This window comes from Pangasianodon hypophthalmus, chromosome 27, assembly GCF_027358585.1.
Source record: "Pangasianodon hypophthalmus isolate fPanHyp1 chromosome 27, fPanHyp1.pri, whole genome shotgun sequence".
In the NCBI taxonomy this organism is placed as follows: domain Eukaryota; kingdom Metazoa; phylum Chordata; class Actinopteri; order Siluriformes; family Pangasiidae; genus Pangasianodon; species Pangasianodon hypophthalmus.
In genome coordinates, this window is record NC_069736.1 from 19,403,477 (window position 1) to 19,425,976 (window position 22,500).

The window sequence follows — 22,500 nt, forward strand, 5'->3', positions numbered from 1 at the left end:
TACACACCACACTATTCTACACTACTGCTGCCCTTAAACACGTGTTTCTGAGCAACGCACGGCATGTTTATAATCACTGCAGTGCATAATAATGTGTAAACTATATTACACACATTAAATATTACACTACACTTCACTACACTACACACCACACTGCCCCTCACTATACTACACTATACAACACTACACTACACACCACACTATTCTACACTACTGCTGCCCTTAAACACGTGTTTCTGAGCAAAGCACGGCATGTTTATAATCACTGCAGTGCATAATAATGTGTAAACTATATTACACACATTAAATATTACACTACACTTCACTACACTACACACCACACTGCCCCTCACTATACTACACTATACAACACTACACTACACACCACACTATTCTACACTACTGCTGCCCTTAAACACGTGTTTCTGAGCAACGCACGGCATGTTTATAATCACTGCAGTGCATAATAATGTGTAAACTATATTACACACATTAAATATTACACTACACTTCACTACACTACACACCACACTGCCCCTCACTATACTACACTATACAACACTACACTACACACCACACTATTCTACACTACTGCTGCCCTTAAACACGTGTTTCTGAGCAACGCACGGCATGTTTATAATCACTGCAGTGCATAATAATGTGTAAACTATATTACACACATTAAATATTACACTACACTTCACTACACTACACACCACACTGCCCCTCACTATACTACACTATACAACACTACACTACACACCACACTATTCTACACTACTGCTGCCCTTAAACACGTGTTTCTGAGCAAAGCACGGCATGTTTATAATCACTGCAGTGCATAATAATGTGTATACTACACTACACTGCAGTACACTACATCACACTATACTACACTGTACTATACTATACTACACTAAACTACACCACACTATATTACACTATATTACACTATACTACACCACACAACACTATACTATACTACACTGCAGTATACCACACCACACTACACTATACTACACTGTGCTAGAGTATACTACACCACACTATACTATACTACACTGTACTAGACTATGCTACACCACACTATACTACACTGCAGTACACCACACTACACTACACTATACTATACTACACTGTACTAGACTATGCTACACTACACTACACTATACTACACTGTACTAGACTATGCTACACCACACTATACTATACTACACTGCAGTATACCACACCACACTACACTATACTACACTGTACTAGACTATGCTACACCACACTACACTATACTACACTGCAGTATACCACACCACACTACACTATACTATACTACACTGCAGTATACCACACCACACCATACTATACTACACTGCAGTATACCACACCACACCACACTATACTATACTAGACTGCAGTATACCACACCACACTATACTATACTACACGGCAGTATACCACACCACACCACACTATACTATACTACACTGCAGTATACCACACCACGCCACACTATACTACACTGTATTAGACTATACTACACTATACTACACTGTGCTAGACTATACTACACCACACTATACTATACTACACTGTACTAGACTATGCTACACCACACTACACTATACTACACTGCAGTATACCACACCACACTATACTATGCTACACTACACTACACTATACTACACTGCAGTATACCACACCACACTATACTATGCTACACTACACTACACTATACTACACTGCAGTACACCACACCACACTACACTATACTATACTACACTGCAGTACACCACACCACACTACACTATACTACACTGCAGTATACCACACCACACTACACTATACTATACTACACTGCAGTATACCACACCACACTATACTATACTACACTGCAGTATACCACACCACACTACACTATACTACACTGCAGTATACCACACCACACTACACTATACTACACTGCAGTATACCACACCACACTATACTACACCACACCACACCACACCACACTATACTACACTGCAGTACACCACACTACACTATACTACACTGCAGTACACCACACCACACCACACTATACTACACTGCAGTACACCACACTACACTATACTACACTGCAGTATACCACACCACACTACACTATACTATATTACACTGCAGTATACCACACCACACTACACTATACTACACTGCAGTACACCACACTACACTATACTACACTGCAGTATACCACACCACACTACACTATACTATATTACACTGCAGTATACCACACCACACTACACTATACTACACTGCAGTATACCACACTACACTATACTATACTACACTGCAGTATACCACACCACACTACACTATACTACACTGCAGTACACCACACCACACTACACTATACTATATTACACTGCAGTATACCACACTACACTACACTATACTACACTGCAGTATACCACACTACACTATACTATACTACACTGCAGTATACCACACCACACTACACTATACTACACTGCAGTATACCACACCACACTACACTATACTATACTACACTGCAGTATACCACACCACACTACACTATACTACACTGCAGTATACCACACCACGCTACACTATACTACACTGCAGTATACCACACCACACCACACTACACTATACTACACTGCAGTATACCACACTACACTACACTATACTACACTGCAGTATACCACACTACACTATACTATACTACACTGCAGTATACCACACTACACTATACTATACTACACTGCAGTATACCACACCACAATACACCATACTATACTACACTGCAGTACACCACACCACACTACACTATACTACACTGCAGTATACCACACCACACTACACTATACTACACTGCAGTATACCACACCGCACTACACTATACTACACTGCAGTATACCACACCACACCACACTACACTATACTACACTGCAGTATACCACACCGCACTACACTATATTACACTGCAGTATACCACACCACACTATACTATACTACACTGCAGTATACCACACCACACTACACTATACTACACTGCAGTATACCACACCACAATACACTATACTACACTGCAGTATACCACACTACACTACACTATACTACACTGCAGTATACCACACTACACTATACTATACTACACTGCAGTATACCACACCACACCACACTACACTATACTACACTGCAGTATACCACACCACAATACACTATACTACACTGCAGTATACCACACTACACTATACTATACTACACTGCAGTATACTACACCACACTATACTATACTACACTGCAGTACACCACACCACACTACACTACACTATACTATACTACACTGCAGTATACCACACTACACTATACTATACTACACTGCAGTATACCACACCACACTACACTATACTATACTACACTGCAGTATACCACACCACACTAGACTATACTATACTACACTGCAGTATACCATACCGCACTACACTATATTACACTGCAGTATACCACACTACACTATACTATACTACACTGCAGTATACCACACCACACTATACTATACTACACTGCAGTATACCACACCACAATACACTATACTACACTGCAGTATACCACACCACACTATACTATACTACACTGCAGTATACCACACCACAATACACCACACTATACTATACTACACTGCAGTATACCACACTACACTATACTATACTACACTGCAGTATACCACACCACACTACACTATACTATACTACACTGCAGTATACCACACCACACCACACTACACTATACTACACTGCAGTATACCACACCACAATACACTATACTACACTGCAGTATACCACACTACACTATACTATACTACACTGCAGTATACTACACCACACTATACTATACTACACTGCAGTACACCACACCACACTACACTACACTATACTATACTACACTGCAGTATACCACACTACACTATACTATACTACACTGCAGTATACCACACCACACTACACTATACTACACTGCAGTATACCACACCACACTACACTATACTATACTACACTGCAGTATACCACACTAGACTATACTATACTACACTGCAGTATACCATACCGCACTACACTATATTACACTGCAGTATACCACACTACACTATACTATACTACACTGCAGTATACCACACCACACTATACTATACTACACTGCAGTATACCACACCACAATACACTATACTACACTGCAGTATACCACACCACACTACACTATACTACACTGCAGTATACCACACTACACTATACTATACTACACTGCAGTATACCACACCACAATACACCATACTATACTACACTGCAGTACACCACACCACACTACACTATACTACACTGCAGTATACCACACCACACTACACTATACTACACTGCAGTATACCACACCGCACTACACTATACTACACTGCAGTATACCACACCACACTACACTATACTACACTGCAGTATACCACACCACACCACACTACACTATACTACACTGCAGTATACTACACCACACTATACTATACTACACTGCAGTACACCACACCACACTACACTACACTATACTATACTACACTGCAGTATACCACACTACACTACACTATACTACACTGCAGTATACCACACCGCACTACACTATATTACACTGCAGTATACCACACCACACTATACTATACTACACTGCAGTATACCACACCACACTACACTATACTACACTGCAGTATACCACACCACAATACACTATACTACACTGCAGTATACCACACTACACTATACTATACTACACTGCAGTATACCACACTACACTATACTATACTACACTGCAGTATACCACACCACACCACACTACACTATACTACACTGCAGTACACCACACCACACTATACTATACTACACTGCAGTATACCACACCACACTACACTATACTACACTGCAGTATACCACACCACACTACACTATACTATACTACACTGCAGTATACCACACCACACTACACTATACTACACTGCAGTATACCACACCACGCTACACTATACTATACTACACTGCAGTATACCACACCAAACTACACTATACTACACTGCAGTATACCACACCACACCACACTACACTATACTACACTGCAGTATACCACACCACACTATACTATACTACACTGCAGTATACCACACCACACCACACTACACTATACTACACTGCAGTATACCACACTACACTACACTATACTACACTGCAGTATACCACACTACACTATACTATACTACACTGCAGTATACCACACCACAATACACCATACTATACTACACTGCAGTACACCACACCACACTACACTATACTACACTGCAGTATACCACACCACACTACACTATACTACACTGCAGTATACCACACCGCACTACACTATACTACACTGCAGTATACCACACCACACCACACTACACTATACTACACTGCAGTATACCACACCGCACTACACTATATTACACTGCAGTATACCACACCACACTATACTATACTACACTGCAGTATACCACACCACACTACACTATACTACACTGCAGTATACCACACCACAATACACTATACTACACTGCAGTATACCACACTACACTATACTATACTACACTGCAGTATACCACACCACACCACACTACACCATACTACACTGCAGTATACCACACCACACTACACTACACTATACTACACTGCAGTATACCACACCACACTACACTATACTACACTGCAGTATACCACACCACACTACACTATACTACACTGCAGTATACCACACCACAATACACTATACTACACTGCAGTATACCACACTACACTATACTATACTACACTGCAGTATACCACACTACACTACACTACACTATACTACACTGCAGTATACCACACCACACTACACTACACTATACTACACTGCAGTATACCACACTACACTATACTATACTACACTGCAGTATACCACACTACACTATACTATACTACACTGCAGTATACCACACCACACCACACTACACTATACTACACTGCAGTATACCACACCACACTACACTACACTATACTACACTGCAGTATACCACACCACACTACACTATACTACACTGCAGTATACCACACCACACTATACTATACTACACTGCAGTATACCACACCACACTACACTATACTACACTGCAGTATACCACACTACACTATACTATACTACACTGCAGTATACCACACCACACTATACTATACTACACTGCAGTATACCACACTACACTATACTATACTATACTGCAGTATACCACACCACACTACACTATACTATACTACACTGCAGTATACCACACCACACTATACTATACTACACTGCAGTATACCACACTACACTATACTATACTACACTGCAGTATACTACACCACACTATACTATACTACACTGCAGTACACCACACCACACTACACTACACTATACTACACTGCAGTATACCACACCACACCACACTACACTATACTACACTGCAGTATACCACACCACACTACACTATACTATACTACACTGCAGTATACCACACCGCACTACACTATATTACACTGCAGTATACCACACCACACTATACTATACTACACTGCAGTATACCACACCACACTACACTATACTATACTACACTGCAGTATACCACACCGCACTACACTACACTATACTACACTGCAGTATACCACACCGCACTACACTATATTACACTGCAGTATACCACACTACACTATACTATACTACACTGCAGTATACCACACCACACTACACTATACTACACTGCAGTACACCACACCACACTACACTACACTATACTACACTGCAGTATACCACACCACACCACACTACACTATACTACACTGCAGTATACCACACCACACTACACTATACTATACTACACTGCAGTATACCACACCGCACTACACTATATTACACTGCAGTATACCACACCACACTATACTATACTACACTGCAGTATACCACACCACACTACACTATACTATACTACACTGCAGTATACCACACCGCACTACACTACACTATACTACACTGCAGTATACCACACCGCACTACACTATATTACACTGCAGTATACCACACTACACTATACTATACTACACTGCAGTATACCACACCACACTACACTATACTACACTGCAGTATACCACACCACACTACACTATACTACACTGCCGTATACCACACCACACTACACTATACTACACTGCAGTATACCACACCACACTACACTATACTACACTGCAGTATACCACACTACACTACACTACACTATACTACACTGCAGTATACCACACCACACTATACTATACTACACTGCAGTATACCACACCACACTATACTATACTACACTGCAGTATACCACACCACACTACACTATACTACACTGCAGTATACCACACTACACTACACTACACTATACTACACTGCAGTATACCACACCACACTATACTATACTACACTGCAGTACACCACACCACACTACACTATACTACACTGCAGTATACCACACTACACTATACTATACTACACTGCAGTATACCACACCACACTACACTATACTACACTGCAGTATACCACACCACACCACACTACACTATACTACACTGCAGTATACCACACTACACTATACTATACTACACTGCAGTATACCACACCACACTACACTATACTACACTGCAGTATACCACACCGCACTACACTATACTACACTGCAGTATACCACACCACACCACACTATACTACACTGCAGTATACCACACCACACTATACTATACTACACTGCAGTATACCACACCACACTACACTATACTACACTGCAGTATACCACACTACACTACACTACACTATACTACACTGCAGTATACCACACCACACTATACTATACTACACTGCAGTACACCACACCACACTACACTATACTACACTGCAGTATACCACACTACACTATACTATACTACACTGCAGTATACCACACCACACTACACTATACTACACTGCAGTATACCACACCACACCACACTACACTATACTACACTGCAGTATACCACACTACACTACACTATACTACACTGCAGTATACCACACCACACCACACTACACTATACTACACTGCAGTATACCACACCGCACTACACTATACTACACTGCAGTATACCACACCACACCACACTATACTACACTGCAGTATACCACACCACACTACACTATATTACACTGCAGTATACCACACCACACTATACTATACTACACTGCAGTATACCACACCACACTACACTATACTACACTGCAGTATACCACACCACACTATACTATACTACACTGCAGTATACCACACCACACTACACTATACTACACTGCAGTATACCACACCACACTATACTATACTACACTGCAGTATACCACACCACACCACACTATACTATACTACACTGCAGTATACCACACCACACTACACTATACTACACTGTACTAGACTATACTACACTATACTACACTGTACTGTACCGTTACAGTACATTTAATATTTATAACAAACACTGAACTATATTTTAGACATTAAACAATAGAAATAATGTAATTCTTTAATTTATAATATAAAATATAACATCACAAATTCATATCATAAATTTGTCATCTCAAAAGAATTATTCTGTAATGAACTTTAACATAAACAATATTTAACATAATGTAAAATATTTTAGTCCATTCCAAATATAATCATAAAAACATGATTTGATAAAAATAACACTTTCTTATCATACAGTGTCACTACAGTTAAAATGAGAGTGCGTAGCAACGTTTTAATTATTAATTATTTATTATATGCTAAAGGACAGAGAGGAAGTGAGAAATGTGAAAATGAGAAAAGTGTGATGGTGTCATGCTTTTTTGTGAAATAAAGACAGACTTAAATTAATATTTGTAGCAAAGTCTTTGGTCTTTATTATTTATAAAATTCACTGTTTAACAAAAGTGCACACATTTTAAAACAAGGTGAAATGAAACAAAACCTGATTCAGACATAATAAAAATGTAATCTTTATCAAAATAAACATAAGATCCATTAAAAACAGACTCTGCTTATAAAACTACATCAGAGCGAACATTAGCACAAGCTAATCCAACTGATATTGCTAATGTGGCTAACAGGCAGGCTAACAGATTGAGTTAGCAATCTTAGTACAGTAACAGAAACTGGACGAAAGCATGAAACTGTGAAGAGACACAAATATTTTTATTTAACCGTTTAAACTCATCTTTAAAGCTCATTCTCATTTTGTACATGTGGGCATTTGGGTTGAATTTATTAACACAGATTTAAAGCACATGAACCTCCATTATTTCCAGTTGGTCCAGAACACACTCATACACCCACCCAACCCACACACACACACACACACACACACACACACACCGCTATCTCTATATAAATATAAGCATGTAGGAAAATAAAATTATCTACTAAATGTCAGAAATGTCATTCAGGAATAGTAAACCATCATGTTGATATTAGTGCCATGGACACTGTGCGCAGTACTGAGTCCCTCACTCCAGCAGAAATTAGTCTCCTCCAGACTTTATTAAAAATGATAACCAACAAAATTAAATGTATTGTGACTTTTCTTTATATGAAATGTTTTTTTGTTTGTAATGTTTTACAAAAACATAAATTCTCCCTGTTTGTGTTGATAAACACTGAGAGCTAGAGTTTAGTCTTCGTCCCAATCTAGAATCTTAATATGGAGGTTTAAGTTTGTGGATCCAACAGGGGGCAGCACATCATCTCTGCTTAAAAGTACCTATATCCATTGTGTGCGCGTGCGCGTGTACGTGTGTGTATGTGTGTGTGTGTGTGCGTGTGTGTGTGTGTGTGTGCGTGTGGATTATTTGGCTCCATACATCCTCTCGATGTCATGTTTGTAGTGTGTCTGTAATTCTTTTCTCTTCAGTTTAAAGGCATCAGTAACCAGTCCTGTCTCTGGAGTCCAGACCTGAGAACTGAGACGCACCTTCATGGGAACCTCGAACCTCTGCAGCTTATCTACACACACACACACACACACACACACACACACACACACATTTAATGAATGGATGAAAGGATACATGATTAAAGACATATAGAAGAAAGAGAAAAAGGGGTGGGGCTTACTTGATGTTGCAACCTCTTTAATAGTTTTTAGAACTTCCTGTTCCAGAGTGGCATGATTACAGATCTCCTCCCACTTGCCCTCAATCCCATGTCTTTTGGCCAGTTCAGTCAGCTGCTTCTGATTGGGCACCACAAAGCTGATGACATAGTTCTGATTGCTGATTGGTCAGAGAGAGCAGAGAATGGATCACTGAGTGTTAATGTTTCAGTGCTGTTTTTTTTTTTAAACTTAACATGCATTACAAACGTGTTTATGTGTGTGTGTATGTGTGTGTGTGAGAGGGATAGCGCAAGAGAGAGAGTGTAACCTGTTAGCGTAGACACAGATGTTGTCAATTAGCGGACAGTTCTTCAGTGCCGCTTCCACCTTTGCCAGAGACACGTATTCACCCGCCTGCAGCTTCACCAAGTCCTTCTTACGGTCTGACAGACAGATAAGTGGAGAGAGAGAGAGAGTGAGAGAGAGTGAGAGAGAGAGAGCAGGAGAGAGAGAGAGAGAGAGAGAGATATGGAGATGCAGAGACAGAGAAACAGACAGAGAGAGTTATTATTATCAGTAAGGTGACAGTAGCCCTGCCACTCAGTGCAGTGTGTTTGGTTATTTGGTTTGTGATCGGCCGGTGGATTTCTCACTCACCGACTATTTGCAGGCAGCCGTCAGGATGCATCTCCCCAACGTCACCGGTACAGAACCAGCGCTTCCCCGCCTCGTCTACCCAAAATTCCCCACTCTCAGCCTCACTCCCGTAGTAACCCATGGCAACGTTCGGCCCACCTATCAGGATCTCCCCTCGGGGGTGGGGCTTGTCCTGACTGGTGTATCCTCCTGGGAAAGAGGCAGAGTTTCATCTCAGTAACACACTCTTACAGTAACGAGCACACTTTCTCCACACATTGACCGCTAGTAGCGAAACACACACACACACACACACACACACATACACACACACACACACACCCAACATGCACACACTACAGCCCGCACCTAATCCTTACTCCTTAACAATAACAACAAAGTGTGTGTGTGCGTGTGTGTGTTTTACCCTCAGGCCAGTCTCGCAGTTTGAGTTCGGAGCAGATGAGAGGTGCCCCGACCCGTCCTGTGGTATAATCAGAAACTACACACACACACACACACACACACACACACACACAGAGCGTGATGAAACAGCAATCCAGTAGTTACATTCCAGATGTGTGTGTATGTATGTGTGTGTGTGTGTGTGTGTGTGTGTGTGTGTGTGTGTGTGAATATGAATTATATATAATGACACATCATTACTGAGATTAAAAAACTAATTATAATTACAATCACAAAGTTGACACTTTACTCCATTGGACTAATTATCTAATTAACAGAAGTAATGGCATCTTGCAGGAGAAACACACGTGACTCTTCGGGATGACAGCGAGTATTGGTAAACATGTGTGTGTGTGTGTGTGTGTGTGCGTGCATACATACACTCTGAGATGGTCGCTGCCCCGCAGGTCTCCGTGAGGCCGTAACCGATGCCAACGGGGCAGAAACACACTTTTATGAAGCGGTGTGTGTCAGGAGAGAGAGGAGCTCCACCACTGAGCATCAACCTCACACACCCCCCCAGCAACATGGATACACGCTTAAACACCACCCTGTAACACACACACACACACACACACACACATTAACCTCACACACCCCCCCAGCAACATGGATACACGCTTAAACACCACCCTGTAACACACACACACACACACACACACATTAACCTCACACACCCCCCCAGCAACATGGATACACGCTTAAACACCACCCTGTAACACACACACACACACACACACACACACACACACACACACATTAACCTCACACACCCCCCCAGCAACATGGATACACGCTTAAACACCACCCTGTAACACACACACACACACACACACACACACACACACATTAACCTCACACACCCCCCCAGCAACATGGATACACGCTTAAACACCACCCTGTAACACACACACACACACACACACACACACACACACACATTAACCTCACACACCCCCCCAGCAACATGGATACACGCTTAAACACCACCCTGTAACACACACACACACACACATTAACCTCACACACCCCCCCAGCAACATGGATACACGCTTAAACACCACCCTGTAACACACACACACACACACACACACACATTAACCTCACACACCCCCCCAGCAACATGGATACACGCTTAAACACCACCCTGTAACACACACACACACACACACACACACATTAACCTCACACACCCCCCCAGCAACATGGATACACGCTTAAACACCACCCTGTAACACACACACACACACACACACACACATTAACCTCACACACCCCCCCAGCAACATGGATACACGCTTAAACACCACCCTGTAACACACACACACACACCAAACGGATGCTTGCTTAAACATGTTAACCTGTGTGTGTGTGAGATGGTGTATATATGTGTGTGTGTGTGTGTGTGAGTGTGTGAGAGTGTGTGTGAGAGTGTGTGTGAGTGTGTGTGAGTGTGTGTGTGTGAAAGACTCACGTGTTACATATGGGTGTATCTGCTCCACGTTCCAGCTGCTGCACTTTGTATTTGTAGGCCATATTGAACAACATCCTCTGTAGTGTGCTCATCTCTGCTACCTTACTCATCACATTTTTATAGATACGATCCATAATCTCCTAAACACACACACACCCACACACACACACACACACACACACACACACATGCGATAAACAAATTATCAGCATTTACAGGAAACGAGGCAGAGAAAAACAGACAGCTAATTATTATGCAGAGCGAGCACATTAAGGGGATATGATGGTGTGTGTGTGTGTGTATGTGTGTGTGTGTGTGTTTGTGTGTGTATGTGTGTGTGTGTGTGTGTGTATGTGTGGGTGTGTGTGTGTGTGTGTGGGGGGGGGGGTGTTGTCTTACTGGGACAGCAGCGATCAGAGTGGGTTTGAGCACAGTGCAGTCTCCCTTACAGCCTCGCTTTATTTTACTGGACTACACACACACACACACACACACACACACACACACACACACACACACAGAGCGAGAGAGAGACACATGCATAAGTAAGAAGCAGTGACTGTGTTGTAATCAGAAGGTAGGCAGTATGCTATTCCCACAGAGGAGTCGATATAGAACTGAATCACTTAAGTAGTAATGTATAACTGTAAGTGAATAACACAGAGTCGTTTATAAACACAAGTGAATCACTCGAATCAGTGCTAACAGTCATGTTCATTTTAGTAAATTGTCAAAGGTTTTTCTATGATTAAGTTTAACTTCACAGATTCTGTAGCTAACGTCACTGAAGCTAACGAACTCTTTACATTAGAGTGTGTTGATGAACAGTAAAACAGCTGCATTAATTAATGATTAATGATAAATTAGTGATGGTGAATAAACACGGTGAAGATAAATGTGATGCTGTGTGATGTCATAAAGGAGCTGAACACCACACTGTGGTTCAGGAGGTACAGTAAAAATACTGACTTCAAAGGAGGCTAAAACAGCTGGTCCAGCGTGTGTGTGTGTGCGCGTGTGTGTGTGTGTCACCTGGTCTGAGAGTGTGTGTGGTGACGAGTATCCGATCCGGCAGCCGTGACTCAGACAGGACATTTCGGCTGTCAGCTCCAGAACATGAGCCAATGGAAGATAACCAACATACGTGTCCTCAGGCCTACACACACACACACACACACACACACACACACACACTTTGTGTAAATGCTAAGAACTTTCCTTCTGCTCTATAGTCACCCTTCTTACTTTTCCGACTGTAAGACCTCATGATGCTCACACAGAAGTGAGCAGTGATAGTAATGATAGTAATTTTCATGAACTTTCTGGACATTCTGGATCATCTGTGAGAACCCATCCTCCTGAGAACGTGAGAACCAAAAATCATCCACAGGAGAAACCTGCACAACCAGCCATGGCATGTTACAGCATGTTACAAGAACCACAACTGATCATCATCTCCAGGAACACATAGCAGCTCAGTCTTGCTGGGATTCAGCTTTTGAGATGTACACTGAGATATGACCTGCGTACCTGATGGTGGGAGTGAACAGATAAGCTGAAAGTCATCAGCGTAAGTGTGATGAAGATATTCCATCACCAGAAGACTAGGTAAGGAGGAAAAAGAGAAGAGGACTGAACACTGACACTTGTGGGAAACAGTGGAATGTCTACATGGAGTGGATGTGGATCACCTCTATGTCACCTGATACACGTTTTCTCCCGATAGGAAACAAACCACCACCATGTTGAGCCTGTTACTCCAGGGCTAGTGAGAATGGACAAGAGAACACTGTGGAGAACGCTGTGGGTAACTGTGTTGAAGGCTTTAGAGACATCAGAGCTGGTTGATCTAGTAGCGTGGAGCGGGTTGGGATGCAGGAGCTGGTTCTGACGTAAATGACTCACTCAAATAAACATTTTCAAATGTAAGTGAGTCATTCGACTCAACAAACCGCATGTTTAATGTCAGTAGCTGCTGACGTCTGAGTGGGGAAGAAGATGAGATAGAGAGTCTCCTGAGAGGGTCCTGAGAGAGAGTCTGGAACATTGTTGGTTAAGAGGTCTAGTGGGAAGAGGTTTAGGGGATGTGAGACTAATGGAGGAGAAAGAGTTTAGTGAATCTTCTTAACCTTCTCTTCCATACAGTGGTGAAGTCTTTAGGACATTACGTATATATATATATATATATATATATATATATATATATATATATATATATATATATTTATATTCCACAGGACATGACACACACATTACAGCACAGTGAAATCCTTCTCTTCGTATCGGTCAGAGTGCAGGGTTAGCGTGATACAGCGCCCCCTGGAGCAGAGAGGGTTAAGGGCCGTGCTCAAGGGCCCAGTAGTGGCCCCTGACCTTCTGATCAGTAACCCTGCGTCTACCCCGTGTCTTTAGTAAACACTAATTGTTAGCTGTTAAAGTGTTTATAAATCTGAAACAGTTAGACAATGCACTATGCAAATGTACATGCTCTGATTGGTCAGTTGTGTTCTGTACTGTGATTGGCTGACCCGAGACCCGGAATTCTCTGGCATTGGCCAGCCATTCCTGCGATGAGGTTACTGTGGTGCATCATCACTCCTTTAGGACGACCCGTTGAACCGCTAGTGTACATCACTACAGCAAGATCAGACGGAGAAGGAGCATCACACTGCACACTCACTGAGAGACAAACAGAGAGACAGACAGACAGACAGACAGACAGTTAGGTAATGTTAGTGATATTAGACTGTTAGGCAGATGGGCATGGGGGAGTGTCTAATTTGCATATTTACTTATATTCATATTTAAATGTTATTATGGTAATACTCACAGTTCTCAGGTTTGGCTCCGAGCTCCATCACTTCCTGTAAGCTGTGGATGCTGAGAGATTGTGGGTAATTTTCCACAGACACACTCCCACTGCCCGCATAGATCACATGCTTCAGACCCACAACATCTGGCAACACCGCCTGGAAAACACAAGTACAGTGTGTGTGTGTGTGTGTGTGTGTGTGTGTGTGTGTGTGTGTTTGTACCTTCAGCTTGGTTTCTAGCAGTTCCTTGCTAGTGATGAGGTGCGTGGCTCCGCACTGGTTCAAACCAAATGCTACAGCATCTTCACCAAGTGTAGCATAGAGTGTCACCACTACACACACACACACACACACACACACACAGAGCATGTCAGAACAAAACTACCAGATACTATTACACAGATAATATAAAGTTAAAATGAGTTCCTGTAAAAGTATGCATGCTGCGTGTGTGTGTGTGTGTGTGTACAGGGGTAGTTGAATCTGAAGCAGGCCTGTGCTGCGATCATCCACTCCTCTCTAGTCTCACAGAAGATGGTGATGGAGCTGCGTGACCTTTGACCCAAAGCAGACAGGCCGCTTCCCAGGAAGTTCACTTGATGATCCACTTCCTCATACGACTTCCACTTATACTGACCCAGGACCAGCTACGCACAAACACACACACACACACACACACACACACACACACACACGAACGCACATACTGGCTGAGTGAAATCAGCTGACTGACTGATTGATTGATTGATTGAGTGACAGTCCGTATGATTACCTTCTGGAAGACTTTGCCGTCGGGCTGCGTCTCATTTTCCTGCGACAGCACTTCCCTGCTCCCTATGCAGGGTGAGTGTGTGAATCCGCCCACTGCGTAACGGAACAGTTTATCCAATGTGTCCACGCCCTCAAACTCCTGCTGTACCAGACCGTCCACGGACTGCACAGCCCGGTACGGCCCCTCAGGACCCCCTGACACACTGCGTGCTCTCACACTCTCAGTCATCACGCTACTGCACACACACACACACACACACACACACACACAGAGTGATATACCTGAAGTGGAGCCTCTAAAGCTATGTGTAGTCTAAATATTTATTCAGGACTGTTATTAGAAACACACATACACACAGATTTAAACTGATTACATTCCCTCTTTTAGTCCTGTGTGTGTTTCCTGTTTGTAATATTTATATAAATAAATAAATTGCATAAAAAATTTACCACCTGTGTCATTAACCAATCACAGGATGAGGTCAGAGGTGCTTACAGCTCTGTGACTGGCTGAAGCAGTCAGCACTCAGGATGTATTTATGAACAGTTATTTCACAGCTCAGTCTAAAAAATATATTGGTTTCCTCTCCAATTAATGCCTTCCTGACCACACCCATGACCACACCCATGACCACACCCATGACCACACCCATGACCAGTGTTCTCACTTGTCTCTTGTTAATAGATGTGTGTTTTTTTGTCTGATGGATTTCATTTTACAGGAAAATGTCACTCCCTGTTTCGTTTTGATTAAAAGAGTTTAAATAAAGTTCTAAAGTCTAAAATTGTCAAACACACACAGTCTCTCTGTGAGCGCTATATAAGTGTGTGTGTGTGTGTGTGTGTGTGTGTGTGTGATTCCTCAGTTCTTCCTCTTTCTGGTTTTGTTGGTTCCTCGAGTACCTCCAGTTTCTACTCTCCCAGTTCTCTCAGCCCCCTACCTTATACCCTTGTCTCCTTCTTTCTAGTTCCCTTGTTGTTCTATTGCCACATGTTGTAGTCATAGGGTGTGTGTGCACGTGTGTTTTGTGTGTGTGTGTGTGTGTGTGTGTGTGTGTGTGTTTTGTGTGTGTGTGTGTGTGCTGCTTGTTTCCAGTAAAGTAATGAATAAAACACAGCGATGCAGCTTCACTGTTTACATTTGCAACTTTAAATTCACACTGACTGCACAAGTGTTTGTGATAATCACTTAAATCTGCAGCTGTAGAACAGAGCCTTAATATGAGGAAGCACACACACACACACACGTGTACACACACGTGCGTGCACACACACACACACACACACACACGTGCACACACACACGTGCACACACACACACGCACACACCAGTCTGACCGGAACATCCACTTTCAAACACACACATGCCTCATTCATTTAAAACAGCATCAAAGCCATTAAATAACCAAATCAGTCTAAAATAACACAGAGTTCCTGTCAGAACACACCACACACACACACACACACACACACACACAACACACACAACACACACCACACACACACACACACACACACACACAACACACACAACACACACACTGCACAACACCACACACACACACACCACACACACATACACACCACACACAACACACACACACACACACTGCACAACACCACACACACACACACCACACCACAACACACACACACACACACACACACACACACAACACACACACACACACACTGCACAACACCACACACACACCACACCACAACACACACACACACACACACACACACACACACACACACAACACACACACACACTGCACAACACCACACACACACACACCACACACACATACACACCACACACAACACACACACACACACACTGCACAACACCACACACACACACACCACACCACAACACACACACACACACACAACACACACACACACACACACACACACCCCACACACACACACACACACACACACGTCCTTTATTGCACACATGATTTTGCAACTTTCTTGACGTTACAGTTTCCGATGATTCGATTCTGCTTTACACATCAGAGGTCGTGTGTGATTCATACGTAAATAACACTGTAATATACCAGGAACATCAACCCACTCACATACACACACACACACACACACTCACACACACGTGCACACACTCACACACACACACACACACACCAGTCTGACCGGAGCATCCACTTTCAAACACACACATGCCTCATTCATTTAAAACAGCATCAAAGCCATTAAATAACCAAATCAGTCTAAAATAACACAGAGTTCCTGTCAGAACACACCACACACACACACACACACACACAACACACACACACACACTGCACAACACCACACAACACAACATCACACAACCACACACACACCAGACAACATGACACAACACAACACCACACACACACCACACACACACCACACAACACCACACACACACCACAATACACACACCACACAACACCACACAACACAACACACACACCACAATACACACACCACACAACACCACACAACATCACACAGCACAACACAGCACAACACCACACAACACAACACCACACACACACACACACAACACAACACAACACAACACAACACAACACAACACAACACCCCAGGCCTGTATTAAAGTACCCCAGGGATGAGCACGCTCCACTTTCACCACAACTCGCTGCATTATCACAGTATTTTATGTAAAAAATGAGTTGTGTAGTTGTGTAGTTGTGTTTGTTCGCAGCTGGACTTTGCCAGCGTGTCATTTTGAGCTGTTTCTATTTTTAACACTAACTTCTCGTCCTCTGTTTCCCCTCAGTTGCCATCTTAAGGGCCACTACAGCACTGTAGCATGATTTACCCAGAATGCATTGCTGCAGTTTGACATAGAGGTAGATAAAGCTGTTTATAATTGTGCAGATTATGATAGATTATTATTATTACTCAGACTTCATTGCTTTACTCTGCTAGCCTGTTAGCGTGCTAGTCAGTTAGCAAGACTGTGAAATAAAGACGAAGTTTATTCCTGCTAAACACTTTGTGCTGTAGATGCACACTCGCGTCACGCGACTCACAGCCCCGTCATGAGGGAACGTCAATGTACAGGAGATTATAGATGAATGATATAACTGTATATAATTATTATTTATAACTAACATTAAATGTGTTTACTTAATAAAATATACTAATTATAGTCTGGTCAACCCAGTCAACGAACCCCGATTCCCAACACACACTGCAGCCTACAAACATGGCTGCCCTGGACTACACTCCCCAGAACTCACACACACTGCCTCATTCACAGTCACTGGACTTTTGATTAAGCACACCTGTTCACACACACACACACACACACACACACACACACACACACACACATACACACACACCCAAGTGACTTTCACTCACCACCAGTTTGCAAAAGTATACACTCACTTTGTCTTGTGCTCCTGTCATTACCAAGTCTGCTAACCTGTATTTTGCTGATCTGATTTGACCTGTTTGGATTTGTTTGCTTTTCTCAGTTTGCTTTTCTCTGATTAAATAGAAATAGATTTGTTTGCTTTTCTCTGATTAAATAGAAATTCGCCTGCACCTGCATCCATCTCTTTTATGATACAGTACTTCGCCGATACCATGGATGCAGCAGGAGAGCCGGACTGGCATCAACGCATCATGGCTCACGGACAGTTAATGGGAGATCAGCGGTGACAGTTGGCAGACCTTGACGCCAAGATTAATCTCTTGCTTCCACCATGACACACCATGCAGCAGCCCCGACAGCCAGGTCACCAACACTGCTACCGGAAAAGTTCTCAGGTGAAGCATCTCATTGTAAAGGGTTTTTACTGCAGTGTTCTCTGTATTTTTCCAGGCGTGACAGGATGTCAGAGCCACAGAAGATTGTGTGCTTCCTGAACCTGCTTACTGGCAAAACGCTAAAGTGGTCTTCGATGGTGTGGGAACAAGGGGGCAAGGAGTGGGCCTTTCCGGGTACCAACGCTCGTGCTGAACCCCTGCCTTCTCCACATCAAGGCTCAGGCTTGTGCAGGAGCTCCACCCCCCCCACTCTGATACGGTGAGTCTATACAGGTCACTTTCTCACCAGTCTTTCACGCTTTCTGCCTTGGTGCAACACTCACCGCATGGTCTCTGTTTTGACAGAACTGATCGATTCTGGGTTGGCTAGCAACTTCATAGACCAAGAGACTGTGAACCTCCTCAACATCCCCACTGGAACATCCTGCAACATCTGCTGAGGGTCCATGCTATCAACAGGGGGCCCATTTGGGGAGGAACAGTCTCACGTTGCACTCAGCCCCTCCTCCTGCGAGACGGCACACTCCACCTATGGTTGTGCCGTTTCCGTGGTTGCAACTCAACAATCCCCAGATTTCCTTGGTCTACAAAGCACTCACCCGCTGGTCTTAGTATTGTCATTGCCAGCGTATCCAGGCCTCTCAGTTCACCGTGGCATCAACCCCAGTGGAAAGCCCAGACGACCACCCTCCCCTCATGAATCCCCCCGAATACCAGGACCTGAAAGAAGTTTTCAGCCTTGTTTGCCAGTGGGCTTTCCCCTCACTGCCCATATGATTGCTCTGTTGAGGTGCTACCTGGAACCACTCCTGGATTTATACCCTTTCTGTGGCAGAACAACAAGTGATGAAGGAGTATATCAATGGAAGCTTTCCAACAGCGGTACATCAGACATCTCCACTTCCCCCACATCCACTGAGTTCTTCTTTGTGAAGAAGAAAGGGGGCGGCCTCAGACCTTGTATAGATTATAAGGGTTTAAAACAGATCTCCGTGAAGTACGGGTATCCTCTGCATCTGGTCTCAGCAGCCCTGGAACAGCTCTGCTCAGCCAAATTTTCACTAAGCTGGATCTCTGCAGTGCATACAACCTGGTGCGTATCAGAGGAGGGGATGAGTGGAAAACGGTGTTTAGCATCACCTCTGGCCACTACGAGTACTGTGTGATGCCATATGGGCTCTCTTGTGCCCCCTCGGTATTCCAGTGCTTGATCAATGATGTCTTACTGAAAATGCTGGGGAAATATGTCATTGCTTACATCAATGATATCCTTATATACTCCCCTCCTTCGAAACTCATGTTCATCACATCCGTCAGGTCCACCAGCGGCTCATGCAGCACCAGCTCTATATGAAAGGAGTTTCATCAGACCACTGTTGCCTTCCTGGGCTATATCATCAGCCAGGACGGCATCTCCATAGGCCAGTCAAGGTGGCTACTCAACTCACCCCATTCCAGTGTGTGCTTGGGTACCAGCCCCCACTGTTCCCAAGGAACACTAGCCCCACCAACTCACCAGCCATTGAGGAATGGTTTCGACAGGGCGAACAAGCCTGGGAGAGTAAACACCAACGTCTCGAGCAGGTGGCCCAAACCATCAAAGTGAACGTGGACCAGCACAGAGGTGAGAACCCCCACTATCAGCTGGGAGAGCTGGTCTGGCTTGCCACCAGAGACCTCCGTCAACCCCACGCCTGCAAAAAGCTAAGCCCCCCGTACATCAGCCCCTTCAAGATCCTTAAGCAAATAAATGAAGTCACTTGATGGGGGGAACTCGAACTCCGAACTCGAACAGCGAACTCCAATTCCCAACACACACTGCCTCATTCACAGTCACTGGACTTTTGATTGAGCACACCTGTTCACACACACACACTCAAGAGCCCTTTAAAAGAGACTCTCACTCACCACCAGTTTGCGAAGTATACGCTCAGTTCGTCTTGTGCTCCTGACATTACTAACCTGCTAACCTGTACTTTGCTGATCTGGTTTGACCTGTTGTTAAGTCTCTCGATTATCAATTTTGCCTTTGCCCAGTGTGTCCTGTTTGTTGATCGCCTGACCTTAGCCTGTTTTTGACTTTGAACTTGCTTGCCGTTTTTGGATTTGTTTGCTTTTCTCCCATAAAATGACCAGCCAACACAATCCTGGTTTAATTACATGATCCGGTAGTATAATTCAGGTTTAATGAAATGATGTTTCAGTATGTGTGTAAGTCACTGATAAAGATCAATAGCAGAAGTGATGAATCAGCAAACCAAACACCATGATGATGAATCCTGCATCACACTGTGTGTGTGTGTGTGTATGTGTGTGTATGTGTGTGTGTGTGTGT

General features: G+C 43.3%; 1 protein-coding gene across 2 annotated transcripts in view; it reads right to left on the minus strand.

The window, feature by feature from the left end:
• Positions 1–8,989: 8,989 nt before the first annotated feature.
• acsl4b (acyl-CoA synthetase long chain family member 4b) overlaps positions 8,990–22,500 on the minus strand; it is a 14,019-nt gene continuing 508 nt past the window's right edge. The window contains exons 2-15 of one of the 2 annotated variants that reach the window (XM_034302446.2): positions 16,366–16,600; positions 16,063–16,240; positions 15,816–15,925; positions 15,611–15,749; positions 15,309–15,459; positions 13,813–13,936; positions 13,180–13,251; positions 12,781–12,920; positions 11,688–11,857; positions 11,269–11,343; positions 10,863–11,051; positions 10,534–10,648; positions 10,226–10,383; positions 8,990–10,114 (exon numbers count right to left, since the gene is read on the minus strand). In XM_034302446.2, the coding sequence (XP_034158337.1) occupies positions 9,957–10,114; positions 10,226–10,383; positions 10,534–10,648; positions 10,863–11,051; positions 11,269–11,343; positions 11,688–11,857; positions 12,781–12,920; positions 13,180–13,251; positions 13,813–13,936; positions 15,309–15,459; positions 15,611–15,749; positions 15,816–15,925; positions 16,063–16,240; positions 16,366–16,593 (2,007 nt within the window). In that variant the 5' untranslated portion in view covers positions 16,594–16,600 and the 3' untranslated portion in view covers positions 8,990–9,956. Of the gene's footprint in view, positions 10,115–10,225; positions 10,384–10,533; positions 10,649–10,862; positions 11,052–11,268; positions 11,344–11,687; positions 11,858–12,780; positions 12,921–13,179; positions 13,252–13,812; positions 13,937–15,308; positions 15,460–15,610; positions 15,926–16,062; positions 16,241–16,365; positions 16,601–22,500 lie in introns of both variants that reach the window. The other variant, XM_053230263.1, reaches the window with a different exon arrangement.